Below are 16,084 nucleotides of genomic sequence, written 5' to 3'. Positions count from 1 at the left end.
TGGGGGAGGCTCAGGTGAGGAGGAGGTGGGGGAGGCAAGGGGTGAGGAGGAGGTGGGGGAGGCCAGGGGTGAGGAGGAGGTGGTGGAGGCCAGGGGTGAGGAGGAGGTGGGGGAGGCCAGGGGTGAGGAGGGTCCTTAGTGCCCCAGGCACCTCTTTTGGCAGTCAACGTAGCGAGGCCCTCCTCCTCACCCCTGGCCTCCTGCAGACTCACCAGCCTGGTTCTCTGGTGCTGCCGAGAGACCTTACACTCCAGCTTGCCCGTTGCTACGGAGACACAGAGCTCTCGCTCACTATCTGCTGCTGCTTCCATCACACTGGGCATACATTGGTTGAATCAACGTTGTTTCCACATCATTTCAATGAAATTACATTGAATCAACATGGAATAGACATTTAATTGAAGTCTGTGCCCAGTGGGATGGCTACATCATCAGTGTGGCTGAGGGCTCACTTTATGGCAAGTTTTCAGTTTTATTCCATATTTAATACTGATGTTTATTAAGAGTAAAGAACAAAGTGTTGCCAAATATTGTACTACTTTTTGGAGCAAATTGATGCAGTGGAAAAATCTTTCCATGCTGAAATCACTTATATTACTGCCATTTTAGACTATTCATACACATGTTCTACTGTGCTGCGAGGCAAGACAAAGAGTGCAATGAAATATTAGTATCACAGAGTCATTCAAGTAGAGTTGCTTTCATAGACTTACAGCATTTGCGGGGTAAAAAGCGGAGGACAGCGGGCGGTCGTGACAGTTGTAATGGAGGTAGAAGTGTCATTCATTATATACAGGGCTTTAACCAAAGCTCTCTGTTTAACCAGACAACTACAAGCATTAAGTAGAGGATAGAGGAAGCCTGGCTGGCTGAGTAGTAAAGCTAGTTACCGTAGGTAATAAAAAGAGGCTTTGAGGCTCTGAGGTAAATGCTCGGTGTGTGGCATTGATAACACAAAACCACAGAGCTGATACAGAGGGAGAGAAGACAGAGGAAGCACTCTGAAGGAGAGAAGACATTTTCAGTCGAATCCTAACTTGAAATCAAAACACGTCACTGATGATTGCCGACTGATGCATGCATCGATTTCAATGGGAAATGTGTGTTTTTCCACACAAATGGAACTCAAGTTAGGAAGATTGTGTCCAGTGACGGTTAGAGAAGCCAGCGTTGGGGTTATGGTGATGTGTGTACCTGTGCCTGTGAAGCGTCCTACAGAGGTGAAGGAGTCACTGAAGAGCACGTCCACGTGACCGAGGAGAAACTCCACCACCACAGACTGGATCCGCACCTCCTTAAACGGGTCAGCACCACTCAGACCCACCGCCTCGATCGCCATAGACCTGCCACAGAGACAACACACAGCCACACCATGTTCATCAACTCCAGACAGAAATGTCATGAATAGAGCTGACATGATTCCTCACTGTACATGTCAGAGGCACACTTGTTCTGAACAATATATTTCTATATGAACGATCCACAACGCACACATGCAGGTACAGTAGGTAGGTACAGACACACACCTGAGCAGGTTGGGGGCCCAGACGATGGCCAGGTTCTTGATGTGCATGTTGGTCTCTCCGCTGCAGGTGGCCAGACCAGCCAGGTGTCTAATGAGGTACTCCAGGGTCCTGACAGAGAGAAAGACAACATTAGTCCACAATCTGGGATCTGTCTCCATGGCTGTGTATACCTGTAGTCTCTCCCTCCATGGCTGTGTTGTGTGTATACCCGTAGTCTCTGTCTCCCTCCATGGCTGTGTATACCTGTAGTCTCTGTCTCCATGGCTGTGTTGTGTATACCTGTAGTCTCTGTCTCCATGGCTGTGTTGTGTATATATGTAGTCTCTGTCTCCATGGCTGTGTTGTGTATACCTGTAGTGTGGTGGTGGGAGCTGCTGGATGACATCATGTACTTTAACCATGCGCTCGTCGTCCGTCATCTCTCCCATACAGTCCTACGGAGGAAGACCAGGGAAAAAACAGATGGCAAGTTTAGCCTTTGACAATGGACAGCGCTTTCAGTTGGAGGGAGTTGTGTTGGGTTATGGTCATGTACTCACAGCAAACTTGTCGTAGAGCTGGTAGGTGAGCAGGGGGTTGGGKAGCTCTCTGAAGTAGAGCTTACACAGGGACCCCACACAGTGGATGTCCTGCATGTACATATCCTTGGTCAGGTCTGGAACGTTCTCACTGTCAAACTCATGTCTGGTGGACAGAGAGAGTGTCAAATAGGGTTGAATGCCAAAAAAGTATTGCATATTTGCCTATATGTATCTTATGAATGCAGTCAATGATCTATGTAGTTCTTCTAAGTCTTTACAGGTTCAGGGCCTGACATGCAGGGTTAGCATGAGGAGTGGTACCGGAGTTTCTGAATGTTGGAGGAGACTCCAGAGTGCCTGTAGATGCCGTCCACCACACCATGCTTCTCTATGAACTCTGAGCAGCTCTTCAGAACCTGTGGAACTGGAGAAGCCCACAAAGATCCTTGTCACACGTTACAGTAGTACACCAAACCAGACCAGGCTCTCAAGGACACACAGAGATGACTCCCTGAGACTCTAGAATTAGAACTGTAGAAATCTAACTAGGGCAATGGGCCCATTTCATCAACTCCGAAGCACTAATGGGATCCTAAAATGGCATGATTGACTTAAATATTGTTCCGAGTTCACTTGACACACCAAAACCGCTCACTCTCTGCAGCCAGCTACTCACTCTTACATTACTATAAAAATAACAAGCCCAAAGATACTGACAACTACTTTGCATCCCCAAAAGGTTATGTGAGGATAAGTGTGTTTTATGTACCGTCCAGTCCTGAGTTGAGCAGGTGCTCTCCCAGGTCACAGCCGAACACCCTCTCCTTAAGAATGCCTCTCTGTTTGAGCTTCTGCTTGGTGGGCCTGGACTTCATAAAGGTGCGCAGGAATCCCATCAGCTTGCCGTGCTTCTTAGAAACTGTCAGAGGGGGGCGACAAAGAGCTGCTGAGTATTGACACTACAGTGGGAAAGAGAGACTATTGTGGTGGGTGAGGGGGTCCATCTCTGTGAGGGGCGTGTCTTTGTGTGTGTGTACACGTGCCTGCAAATGTGTGTGTGTGTGTGTATCCATATGTGAATGTTTAACATAAATGTCATCATCGTCATCAAATATAAACGGATGAAAAGACATGAGAAAATAGGAGAGTTTAGTGGGAGCTGGAGCATGGACACTAGTAGGAGGCTGGGTCGTGTTCTGGACCAATGAGCCACGACCACCAACATCATTAGAACAATAAGCAGCAGCAGATTACTTGGACGCATCGTGAAGATTAGGATTAAGGAAATAATGATTGTCATTGGTCATAATAAACCTGTATCGTCTTCCTCTATAACAACGACTTGCTTCTCATTTATACAACAAGCTCCATTGTGTTCCTATGATTTATGGGTGACTCTAAAATACATGTACACTAATTCTACTCTAAAAACATCCTCACCACTCCTGCATGTGAACAGCCCTAGGCTTGGCTAGTTGTATAAATGGCTATTGTACGTTTCCTGGTTGGCTTAAGGGGAAATGTGTTATACAGGCCCTGCATTAAGGGGAGAGATGAGGCGTTAGGAAAGATAAGGACGGTGGAAGGACTCTGATTAGATGACAAATAGATTAATGAGAGAGAAATTCCATTTCAGTTGTTGTTACCAGCAAGTCTTAGGTACCAAGGCTGAGGAACTGAGAGAGAGAGAGAGAAAGAGAAAAAGGCAATAGATACAACAGGAAGGCGGTTGGAACACCAGCTAAATACATTGTTTTGGGAGTGCGAAGTACAGAACAGAGATATACTGTGGTCAGAGATACAAATATGAAGATTGCAAAGATGTTGTGGTGACCACATTAAGCAAGCAAAACAACCTATGGGCTGAGTAATTGTGAAACTATGTAATGTCACGTGATCCGCTGTGTGTATCTGGTTAACACCACAAGATCATGTATCCTTAAATAAAAAATTGTCTAGATGTTTACAAGACGAAGATACAAGAGAGAGGGAGGAAAAGTGGCTGTTATATACGGTTCAATTAAATATAATAAGCGATATGTGCTGCATGCCATAATGGAAAAAAGTAACCATGACAGTTAATACTACATGTTGTCAACCTCATTTCAAGCCAGCCCCTGCAAAACCTTCGACACGCTCTGTGGAGACTAAATACTCATACAGCAGTGATTGGTTGATTGCGTCTGTTTACCGGATGTAGGAGAGGGAGGTCCTGGTGCGCTGGAGTTGGCTGGATCTCCATCTGGAAACACAAACGTCACTCAATACATCTGACATTGATCTGGTGACACAGTGCAGGTGTACAGTGCATTCAGAAAGTATTCATACCCCTTGACTTTTTCCACATTGTTACGTTACAGCCTGATTCTAAAATGGATAAAAAAAATATCCCTCAAACTACACACAGTACCCCATAATAACAAAGCAAAAACAGCTTTTTCTAAATGTTTACAAATGTATTAAATAAAATAAAAAAATGAAATATGACATTTACATAAGTATTCCGACCGTTTACTCAGTGCTTTGTTGAAGCACCTTTGGCAGTGATTACAGCCGAGTCTTCTTGGGTATGACGCTACAAGCTTGGCAGACCTGTATTTGGGGAGTTTCTCCCATTTTTCTCTGCAGATCCTCTCAAGCTCTGTCAGGTTGGATGGGGAGCGTTGCTGCACAGCTATTTTCAGGTCTCTCCAGAGATGTTCGATCAGGTTCAAGTTCGGGCTCTGGCTGGGCCACTCAAGGACATTCAGAGACTTGTCCCGAAGCCACTCCTGCGTTGTCTTGGTTGTGTGCTTAGGGTCGTTGTCCTGTTGGAAGTTGAACCTTTGCCCCAGTCTGAAGTCCTGAGCGTTCTGGAGTAGGTTTTCATCAAGGATCTCTCTGTACTTTGCTCCGTTCATCTTTCCCTCAATCCTGACTAGTCTCCCAGTCCCCGCCACTGAAAAACATCCCCACAGCAAGATGCTGCCACCACCATGCTTCCCCGTAGGGATGTTGCCAGGTTTCCTCCAGAAGTGATGCTTGGCATTTAGGCCAAAGAGTTCAGTCTTGGTTTTATCAGACCAGAAAATCTTGTTTCTCATGGTCTGAGTCTTTAGGTGCCTTTTGGCAAACTCCAAGCAGGCTGTCATGTGCCTTTTACTGAGGAGTGGCTTCCATCTGGACACTTTACCATAAAGGCCTGATTGATGGAGTGCTGCAGAGATGGGAGAACCTTCCAGAAGGACAACCATCTCCACAGAGGAACTATAGAGCCCTGTCAAAGTGACCATCGGGTTCTTGGTCACCTCCCTGACGAAGGCCCTTCTCCACCAATTGCTCAGTTTGGCCAGCTCTAGGAAGAGTCTTGGTGGTGCAAAACTTCTTCCATTTAAGAATGATGAAGGCCACTGTGTTCTTTTGGTACCCTTCCCCAGATCTGTGCCTCGACACAATCCTGCCTCAGAGCTCTATGGACAATTCCTTCGACCTCATGGCTTGGTTTTTGCTCTAACATGCACTGTCAACTAGAGGTCGACCGATTAATCGGAATGGCCGATTAATTAGGGCCGATTTCAAGTTTTCATAACAATCGGAAATCTGTATTTTTTGGACACATTTTTTTTTACACCTTTATTTAACTAGGCAAGTCAGTTAAGAACACATTCTTATTTTCAATGACGGCCTAGGAACGGTGGGTTAACTGCCTTGTTCAGGGGCAGAACGACAGAGTTTTACCATGTCAGCTCGGGGATTCAATCTTGCAACCTTACAGTTAACTAGTCCAACGCTCTAACCACCTGCCTCTCATTGCACTCCACGAGGAGCCTGCCTGTTACGCGAATGCAGTAAGAAGCCAAGGGAAGTTGCTAGCTAGCATTAAACTTATCTTATAAAAAACAATCAATCAATCATAATCACTAGTTAACTACACATGGTTGATGATATTACTAGTTTATCTAGCGTGTCCTGCGTTGCATATAATCGATGCGGTGCGCATTCACGGAAAAAGGACTGTCGTTGCTCCAAAGTGTACCTAACCATAAACATCAATGCCTTTCTTAAAATCAATATACAGAAGTATATATTTTTTAAACCTGCATATTTAGCTAAAAGAAATCCAGGTTAGCAGGCAATATTAACTAATATTAATTAAGGTGAAATTGTGTCACTTCTCTTGTGTTCCTTGCACGCAGAGTCAGGGTATATGCGATAATAATAAAAGTTTTGTTTTCGAAATGATAGTTTCCGGATTCGACCATATTAATGACCAAAGGCTCGTATTTCTGTGTGTTATTATGTTATAATTAAGTCTATGATTTGATATTTGATAGAGCAGTCTGACAGAGATGGTAGGCAGCAGCAGGCTCGTAAGCATTCATTCAAACAGCACTTTCGTGCATTTTGCCAGCAGCTCTTCACTGTGCTTCAAGCATTGCGCTGTTTATGACTTCAACACTATCAACTCCCGAGATTAGGCTGGTGTAACCGATGTGAAATGGCTAGCTAGNAGCTCTCTGAAGTAGAGCTTACACAGGGACCCCACACAGTGGATGTCCTGCATGTACATATCCTTGGTCAGGTCTGGAACGTTCTCACTGTCAAACTCATGTCTGGTGGACAGAGAGAGTGTCAAATAGGGTTGAATGCCAAAAAAGTATTGCATATTTGCCTATATGTATCTTATGAATGCAGTCAATGATCTATGTAGTTCTTCTAAGTCTTTACAGGTTCAGGGCCTGACATGCAGGGTTAGCATGAGGAGTGGTACCGGAGTTTCTGAATGTTGGAGGAGACTCCAGAGTGCCTGTAGATGCCGTCCACCACACCATGCTTCTCTATGAACTCTGAGCAGCTCTTCAGAACCTGTGGAACTGGAGAAGCCCACAAAGATCCTTGTCACACGTTACAGTAGTACACCAAACCAGACCAGGCTCTCAAGGACACACAGAGATGACTCCCTGAGACTCTAGAATTAGAACTGTAGAAATCTAACTAGGGCAATGGGCCCATTTCATCAACTCCGAAGCACTAATGGGATCCTAAAATGGCATGATTGACTTAAATATTGTTCCGAGTTCACTTGACACACCAAAACCGCTCACTCTCTGCAGCCAGCTACTCACTCTTACATTACTATAAAAATAACAAGCCCAAAGATACTGACAACTACTTTACATCCCCAAAAGGTTACGTGAGGATAAGTGTGTGTTTTATGTACCGTCCAGTCCTGAGTTGAGGAGGTGCTCTCCCAGGTCACAGCCGAACACCCTCTCCTTAAGAATGCCTCTCTGTTTGAGCTTCTGCTTGGTGGGCCTGGACTTCATAAAGGTGCGCAGGAATCCCATCAGCTTGCCGTGCTTCTTAGAAACTGTCAGAGGGGGGCGACAGAGAGCTGCTGAGTAATGACACTACAGTGGGAAAGAGAGACTATTGTGGTGGGTGAGGGGTCCATCTTTGTGAGGGGCGTGTCTTTGTTTGTGTGTACAGAGAAGTGCCTGCAAACATGTGTGTTCACGTGTGTATGTGTATCCATGAATGTCATCATCGTCATCAAATATAAAACGGGTGAAAATACATGAGAAAATAGGAGAGTTTAGTGGGAGCTGGAGCATGAACACTAGTAGGAGGCTGGGTCGTGTTCTGGACCAATGAGCCACGACCACCAACATCATTAGAACAATAAGCAGCAGCAGATTACTTGAACGCATCGTGAAGATTAGGAGCAAGGAAATAATGATTGTCATTGGTCATAATAAACCTGTATCGTCTTCCTCTAAAACAATGACTTGCTTCTCATTTATACAACAAGCTCCATTGTGTTTTATGATTTATGGGTGACTCTAAAATACATGTACACTAATTCTACTCTAAAAACATCCTCACCACTCCTGCCATGTGAACAGCCCTAGGCTTGGCTAGTTGTATAAATGGCTATTGTACGTTTCCTGGTTGGCTTAAGGGGAAATGTGTGTTATACAGGCCCTGCATTAAGGGGAGAGATGAGGCGTTAGGAAAGATAAGGACGGTGGAAGGACTCTGATTAGATGACAAATAGATTAATGAGAGAAATTCCATTTCAGTTGTTGTTACCAGCAAGTCTTAGGTACCAAGGCTGAGGAACTGAGAGAGAGAAAAAGAGAGAAAGGCAATAGATACAACAGGAAGGCGGTTGAAACACCAGCTAAATACATTGTTGTTCTGTACTTCGCACTCCCAAAACAGAGATATACTGTGGTCGGAGATACAAATATGAAGATAGCAAAGATGTTGTGGTGACCACATTAGGCAAGCAAAATAACCTATGGGCTGAGTAATTGTGAAACTATGTGATCCGCTGTGTGTTTCTGGTTATAACACGAGGTCATGGATCCTTTAATAAAAAAATTGTCTAGAGAGAGATATCATTTTATAATGTTTACTTAGAAGACTTACAAGACGAAGATACAAGGGAGGGAGGAAAAGTGGCTGTTATATACAGTTCAATTAAATATAAGCAATATATGCTGCATGCCAGAAAGAAAACATAGTAACCATGACAGCTAGTACTGCATGTTGTCAAACTCATTTCAAGCCAGCCCCTGCAAAACCGTCGACACGCTCTGTGGAGACTGAATACTCATACAGTAGTGATTGATTGGTTGATTGCGTCTGTTTACCAGATGTAGGAGAGGGAGGTCCTGGTGCGCTGGCGTTGGCTGGATCTCCATCTGGAAACACAAACGTCACTCAATACATCTGACATTGATCTGGTGACAGTGCATTCGGAAAGTATTCATACCCCTACGTTACAGCCTTATTCTAAAATGTATTAAGTTGTTCCCCCCCCCCTCAAATTACACACAGTAACCCATAATGACAAAGCAAAAACAGTTCATAAATGTTTGCAAATTTACTTAAAAAAACAGAAATATTACATTTACATAAGTATTCAGACCGTTTACTCAGTACTTTGTTGAAGCATCTTTGGCAGCGATTACAGCCTCGAGTATTCTTGGGTATGACGCTACAAGCTTGGCACACCTGTATTTGGGGAGTTTCTCCCATTTTTCTCTGCAGATCTTCAAGCTCTGTCAGGTTGGATGGGGAGCATCGCTGCACAGCTATTGTCAGGTCTCTCTAGAGATGTTCGACCGGGTTCAAGTTCAGGCTCTGGCTGGGCCACTCAGGGACATTCAGAGACTTGTCCCGAAGCCACTCCTGCGTTGTCATGGCTGTGTGCTTAGGATCGTTGTCCTAATGGAAGGTGAACCTTCACCCCAGTCTGAGGTCCAGAGTGCTCTGGAGCAGGTTTTCATCAAGGATCTCTCTGTACTTTGCTCCATTCATCTTTCCCTTCAATCCTGACTGGTCTCCCAGTCCCCACCGCTGAAAAACATCCACACAGCAAGATGCTGCCACCACCATTCTTCACCGTAGGGATGGTGCCAGGTTTTCTCCAGACATGATCCTTGGCATTTAGGCCAAAATACTCAGTCTTGGTTTTATCAGACCAGAGAATCTTGTTTCTCATGTTCTGAGAGTCTAAAGACTCCTAAAGGCAAACTCCAAGCGGGCTGTTATGTGCCTTTTACTGAAGAGTGGCTTCCATCTGGCCACTTTACAATAAAGGCCTGATTGGTGGAGTGCTGCAGAGATGGTTGTCCTTCTGGAATGTTCTCCCATCTCCACAGAGGAACACTAGAGCCCAGTCAAAGTGACCATCGGGTTCTTGGTCACCTCCCTGACCAAGGCCTTTCTCCCCCTAATTGCTCAGTTTGGCTGGGCGGGCCAGCTCTAGGAAGAGTCTTGGTGGTGACAAACTTTTGCATTTAAGAATGGAGGGCACGGTGTTCTTTTGGTACCCTTCCCCAGATCTGTGCCTCGAAACAATCCTGTCTCAGAGCTCTACGGACAATTCCTTCGACCTCATGGTTTGGTGGGACCTTTATATAGACATGTGTGTGCCTTTACAAATCATGTCCAATCAATTGAATTTACCACAGGTGGACTCCAATCAAGTTGTAGAAACATCAAGGATGATCAATGGAAACGGGATGCACCTGAGCTCAATTTTGAGTCTCATAGCAAAGGGTCTGAATACTTACGTAAATAAGGTATTCCTGTTTTTTATTTTATACCCGTTTTCGCTTTGTCATTATGGGGTATCGTCTGTAGATTTACGAGGAAAACATTTCTGAATAAGATTAACGCAACAAAATGTGGAAACGGTCAAGGGGTTTGAGTACTTTCCGAAGGCATTGTATGTGATAATGTACAGTAAGTGGGATTCAGTATGGTGGTGTCATAATGTGTGTGTGTGTGTGTGTGTGTGTAAGCTACCTATTTTAGCGGTGGACTGAGGCTTCTCGCTGATGAGCTCCACACACTCACTGGGGAAGAAGCCCACCTAAAGTGGGGAAAGACCATCAAAGTAACTGAGGATAACAAGCACGGACACACAAAAACTTGGGCACACACACACAATAGCTTACACATGACATAGGTTAAAAAACAAGAGCAAATGAGTTAAAAGTAGAAGCTTGGTGAAAATAGAGAACAGTGAAAGAAAGAAATATAAAGAAAGAGGAAACAAAACGAGAAGGGAAAAAGGAAGTACAGAAACATGAAGACGTGAGATAGTGAATGTAGCCATCATCTGGAGAACTGTTGTTCTGCAGCGGGACTCTTTAGAGTGGGTGAGGGAGACAGGCGTGCGGGTGAGGGAGACAGCCAGTGGTGGAAGTCTCCAGTGATTGTGTCGTGTACCTGGAAGCCATGCTTCCCCCTCCACCAGTTGGAGTCCTCTTTGGGTGGCATATCAATTACAGACAGGATATCTCCCACCTGGAGAGACACACACATTAGACAAAGACATTAAACAACCTCCGACTTCAGACAAAGTCTACAGGCAAACGAGCCAGATGACTTCATTTAACATCACCCCCCCACCACCACCAGGGCCAAAAGTACATCAACACACATAATACAGCCTCGGCAGTCAAAACACCAGCCCCAAAACGAAACATTATCCAGACACAACAAGCTGGATCAGGGCATAATGTATCCTGCCCGATTTGGCTGAACTCCTCACACTTATTTCAGATAACAGATAAGGAGAACAGATGAGATACAGTTGCCATTCCTCACTGTAAGGAGGACAGGACAGAGAGGAGATAAGAAACAGAGAGAGAAACAGAGAGAGAGAGCGCGAGAGAGAGACAAAATGAGAGTGAGACGGAAAGAGATAGAGAGCACGAGAGAGAGACAAAATGAGAGTGAGACGGAAAGAGATAGAGAGCACGAGAGAGAGACAAAATGAGAGTGAGACGGAAAGAGAGAGAGAGACAGAAGCGCTAAAATGTGCCTCGGTGTTTGGGTCACCCCATTCCGGGGTGCTGTGGCCCAGAAACAGAAAGAGGAGCAGTATGTAGAGCAGGAGGAGGAGATGAGGACAGGAATAGACAGAACAGGAAGATGGAAAAGGAAAAAAAGAAGAAAAAGGAAGGTGACAGCCAAACAGAGAGACCAAGGCCCAGACAGAGGTGACATAGAAATCTGAAAACTATGAGTGCCACTAATGTAAATCTCATTTGGTTCTGTGTATCCCTGCAGCAGCTCCATACCTCAATGGAGATCTCGTCGCTGGCCTGCGCCGTGTAGCGCTTGATGACATGAGCAGCGGCGATGGCGGGAACGTTGAGCGAAGCTTCCTCTTTCAGGAGGAACCGATTCCCACGGTTGTCAATCTGGGYGGAACAGCAAACACAAACCTCTGTTGTTTAAGGAATAGACGGGCAAATAATTACACCACTTTCTCAATATCCCTTAATTATAGTAGTAGGGCTAATGCACAGGTGGTAAGACAAAGCCTGTCTCTCTAGGTCTGTCTTTCTCTCTCCCACTCTTCTTTGATCTTCCCCAACAATTGTCTTCTTTCTCTGGCCAATTTCTTATGTTTCCATGTTTTTACAGCTTATTCTCACCTTCACTCTTTCTTTCAACGTCTTCAGGGGGAGGGGCAGCCCCACTCCTTAAAAAAAAAAAAAGGAGTCCCACCAAGTTTTTTTTAGCTTTATTGAAGAGATAGTACTACCGTGTGAAAGATGGGGGAGGGAGAATCAAAAGGCAGTGGGCCAGATTCGAACCCATGCTGACTCTGGCATATATGTGAGCCGGGGTCAGCGGCTGTAACCACTGGACCACACAGCCCACTCTCTTATGTTTTCTAAAGACACTTTAATAGTCTCACCTCCATCCAGCTGAGCACAGGCCCACAGTTGAGCTTGTTGTCCACGATCATGGAGAGGCGGCTCAGGTACTCCGACAGCAGCGGGGTGAAGATCTGATAAACAACAAAAACAACTGACGCAGGACTTAACACACAGCTACTGTAGGAGCCGACAGCCATTTACATACATCTACTCCCAGATACCATAGATGAAGACAGGTGACCCTAATATCAACACCTGCTAGAATCAGAGAACAAATGTGTACAGAGACAGACAGGTCACAGACAACGATGACTACATAACCTCGATGAAGGTAATTTCATGTCATTCTCAGAGGTCTTCATGCTAACCTACAGCGGTACCATCGACCTCCATACAGTACAGAAAAACATTCTACAGCTAATTCAGCCAGAATGCTACATAACCCCCTCAACAAATAAGCTCTCCCACAGTCCCCACTCACCTCTACCCTGTCCCCGATCTCGCTGAGGGGTGGCAGGGGCAGCAGCTGGGAGTAACGCCGGTCGTAGATACACTGGTGGAGGTGAGCGTCCAGAGTACGGAACTCCTCATAGGAGCGCCGAACCATCCACGTCTTAGCCTACATCACACAGACAGACGGAGAGACAGAGAGAGAAAGAGAGAGAGCACGCGAGACAGCGAGAGGGAAAGAAGAGGGGACAGAAATATTAATGTGAGGAGGAGAGCAAGGAAGGGGGGGAATAAGTCAGACAGGAGGAGAGAGGGAGGGGGAAATATATTCCCAATCTGTCAAAGTGTACGTGTTGGTGTGAATGTGTCTGGGTTAGATATAGCCCTGGCAAGGAGATGTGCGAGTGCGTGTGCACTCGTGTTTGGCGAGGGTATGTGGCCGTGCCCACTCACCTGGCAGGACACCTGCACCAGGAAAACCAGGTCTTTGGCAGAGCCCGAGATCCAGCTGGCATCGCTCTGCTCGTTCGCAAACTGCAACTGAGGAACAGAAACACACACACACACACACACACACAAGCATGGGTCAGAGGAACAGGTGGAGCAACTATACAAAACATATAGCCTACTGTACACCGAATAAGCAAACACATATACAAGGATACTGCAAAGCACCCTCCTATACCTACACACACGATCAGGATACATTATATCCAGGGAAATCGCAATCCTTGCCTGGTACCTTTTACAGAACCTCCCTCCTAGTCGCCCAGATTCTGCATCTTCTAATAAAGCAGCCAACTAAATCAGAGGAGATCTTTCAAAATGGCCGACAACATCTATGTGAAAGCTGTGAAAAGACACGCCTGCTAAACTAGTGACATCAGAGCCATGTGTAGTTAATAGAAAGCCTCGGGTGGAGCCGTAGGACACCCATGGGGTTCTGGTGGCCCGGATTTACAAACAAATGGGCTTCTACAAACAAGCACAAAAGGAAAACAGTCATGTGTTTTTTTGTCTTTTGTCTTTTTTGGGGAAGAGGAGGAAGAAGTGAGGGCGGTGTTGAGGCTCCAGGCAGATTAAAATAGAAAATACTTTCATCTGAAATGAGACAGGCAGTGTTGTGGACCTCGGACTTTCACATCACATCCACTACGACTAACGCCTCAGAGAAAGATACAGAGAGAGAGGGATAAAGAGGAGAGAGACTCAGTGGAGAGAGGTAGAAAGAGGGGGAGAGGGATAAAGAGGAGAGAGACTCAGTGGAGAGAGGTAGAAAGAGGGGGAGAGGGATATAGAGGAGAGAGACTCAGGAGAGAGGTACAAACATGATGGCTGGGTTGTCGTCACTACAGTAACATTACAACACGAGGCTGGGGTTGTCGTCACTACAGTAACATTTACAACACGAGGCTGGGGTTGTCGTCACTACAGTAACATTACAACATGAGGCTGGGGTTGTCGTCACTACAGTAACATTACAACACGAGGCTGGGGTTGTCGTCACTACAGTAACATTACAACACGAGGCTGGGGTTGTCGTCACTACAGTAACATTACAACACGAGGCTGGGGTTGTCGTCACTACAGTAACATTTCAACACGAGGCTGGGGTTGTCGTCACTACAGTAACATTACAACACCGAGGCTGGGGTTGTCGTCACTACAATAACATTTCAACACGAGGCTGGGTTGTCGTCACTACAGTAACATTACAACACGAGGCTGGGGTTGTCGTCACTACAGTATACATTACAACATGAGGCTGGGGTTGTCGTCACTACAGTAACATTACAACATGAGGCTGGGGTTGTCGTCACTACAGTAACATTACAACATGAGGCTGGGGTTGTCGTCACTACAGTAACATTTCAACATGAGGCTGGGTTGTCGTCACTACAGTAACATTACAAACATGAGGCTGGGTTGTCGTCACTACAGTAACAGTACAACATGAGGCTGGGGTTGTCGTCACTACAGTAACATTTCAACATGAGGCTGGGTTGTCGTCACTACAGTAACATTACAACATGAGGCTGGGGTTGTCGTCACTACAGTAACATTACAACATGAGGCTGGGGTTGTCGTCACTACAGTAACATTACAACATGAGCTGGGTTGTCGTCACTACAGTAACATTTCAACATGAGGCTGGGGTTGTCGTCACTACAGTAACATTTCAACATAGCTGGGGTTGTCGTCACTACAGTAACATTTCAACATGAGGCTGGGGTTGTCGTCACTACAGTAACATTACAAATGAGGCTGGGTTGTCGTCACTACAGTAACATTACAACATGAGGCTGGGGTTGTCGTCACTACAGTAACATTAAACATGAGGCTGGGGTTGTCGTCACTACAGTAACATTTCAACATGAGGCTGGGGTTGTCGTCACTACAGTAACATTTCAACATGAGGCTGGGTTGTCGTCACTACAGTAACATTTCAACATGAGGCTGGGGTTGTCGTCACTACAGTAACATTACAACATGAGGCTGGGTTGTCGTCACTACAGTAACATTACAACATGAGGCTGGGTTGTCGTCACTACAGTAACATTACAACATGAGGCTGGGGTTGTCGTCACTACAGTAACATTACAACATGAGGCTGGGGTTGTCGTCACTACAGTAACATTACAACATGAGGCTGGGGTTGTTCGTCACTACAGTAACATTACACATGAGGCTGGGTTGTCGTCACTACAGTAACATTACAACATGAGCTGGGGTTGTCGTCACTACAGTAACATTACAACATGGGCTGGGTTGTCGTCACTACAGTAACATTACAACATGAGGCTGGGTTGTCGTCACTACAGTAACATTTCAACATGAGGCTGGGTTGTCGTCACTACAGTAACATTACAACATGAGGCTGGGGTTGTCGTCACTACAGTAACATTACAAACATGAGGCTGGGGTTGTCGTCACTACAGTAACATTACAACATGAGGCTGGGGTTGTCGTCACTACAGTAACATTTCAACATGAGGCTGGGGTTGTCGTCACTACCGAAACATTACAACATGAGGCTGGGGTTGTCGTCACTACAGTAACATTACAACATGAGGCTGGGGTTGTCGTCACTACAGTAACATTACAACATGAGGCTGGGGTTGTCGTCACTACAGTAACATTACAACATGAGGCTGGGGTTTGTCGTCACTAACAGTAATACATTAACAACATGAGGCTGGGGTTGTCGTCACTACAGTAACATTAACAACATGAGGCTGGGGTTGTCGTCACTACAGTAACATTACAACATGAGCTGGGGTTGTCGTCACTACAGTAACATACAACATGAGGCTGGGGTTGTTGTCACTACAGTAACATTACAACATGAGGCTGGGGTTGTCGTCACTAACAGTAACATTACAAACATGAGGCTGGGGTTGTCGTCACTACAGTA

The 16,084-nt window shown here is 45.6% G+C and overlaps 1 protein-coding gene across 1 annotated transcript in view; it reads right to left on the bottom strand.

Moving 5' to 3' along the window:
- The window catches only part of LOC111964608 (rho GTPase-activating protein 33-like), a 56,978-nt gene that overhangs the window by 14,841 nt on the left and 26,053 nt on the right, over positions 1–16,084 (bottom strand). Inside the window, exons 4-17 of the mRNA XM_070443789.1 lie at positions 13,123–13,209; positions 12,701–12,838; positions 12,258–12,350; positions 11,632–11,754; positions 10,775–10,852; positions 10,349–10,415; positions 4,239–4,289; positions 2,817–2,966; positions 2,369–2,471; positions 2,066–2,210; positions 1,878–1,960; positions 1,527–1,634; positions 1,195–1,343; positions 152–265 (exon numbers count right to left, since the gene is read on the bottom strand). Of these exons, the coding sequence (XP_070299890.1) occupies positions 152–265; positions 1,195–1,343; positions 1,527–1,634; positions 1,878–1,960; positions 2,066–2,210; positions 2,369–2,471; positions 2,817–2,966; positions 4,239–4,289; positions 10,349–10,415; positions 10,775–10,852; positions 11,632–11,754; positions 12,258–12,350; positions 12,701–12,838; positions 13,123–13,209 (1,489 nt within the window). The remainder of the gene's footprint in view (positions 1–151; positions 266–1,194; positions 1,344–1,526; positions 1,635–1,877; positions 1,961–2,065; positions 2,211–2,368; positions 2,472–2,816; positions 2,967–4,238; positions 4,290–10,348; positions 10,416–10,774; positions 10,853–11,631; positions 11,755–12,257; positions 12,351–12,700; positions 12,839–13,122; positions 13,210–16,084) is intronic.

The sequence above is a fragment of the Salvelinus sp. IW2-2015 genome, linkage group LG6.1 (assembly GCF_002910315.2).
Source record: "Salvelinus sp. IW2-2015 linkage group LG6.1, ASM291031v2, whole genome shotgun sequence".
NCBI classification, from domain to species: domain Eukaryota; kingdom Metazoa; phylum Chordata; class Actinopteri; order Salmoniformes; family Salmonidae; genus Salvelinus; species Salvelinus sp. IW2-2015.
This window is presented reverse-complemented; position numbering and strand designations above follow the sequence as displayed.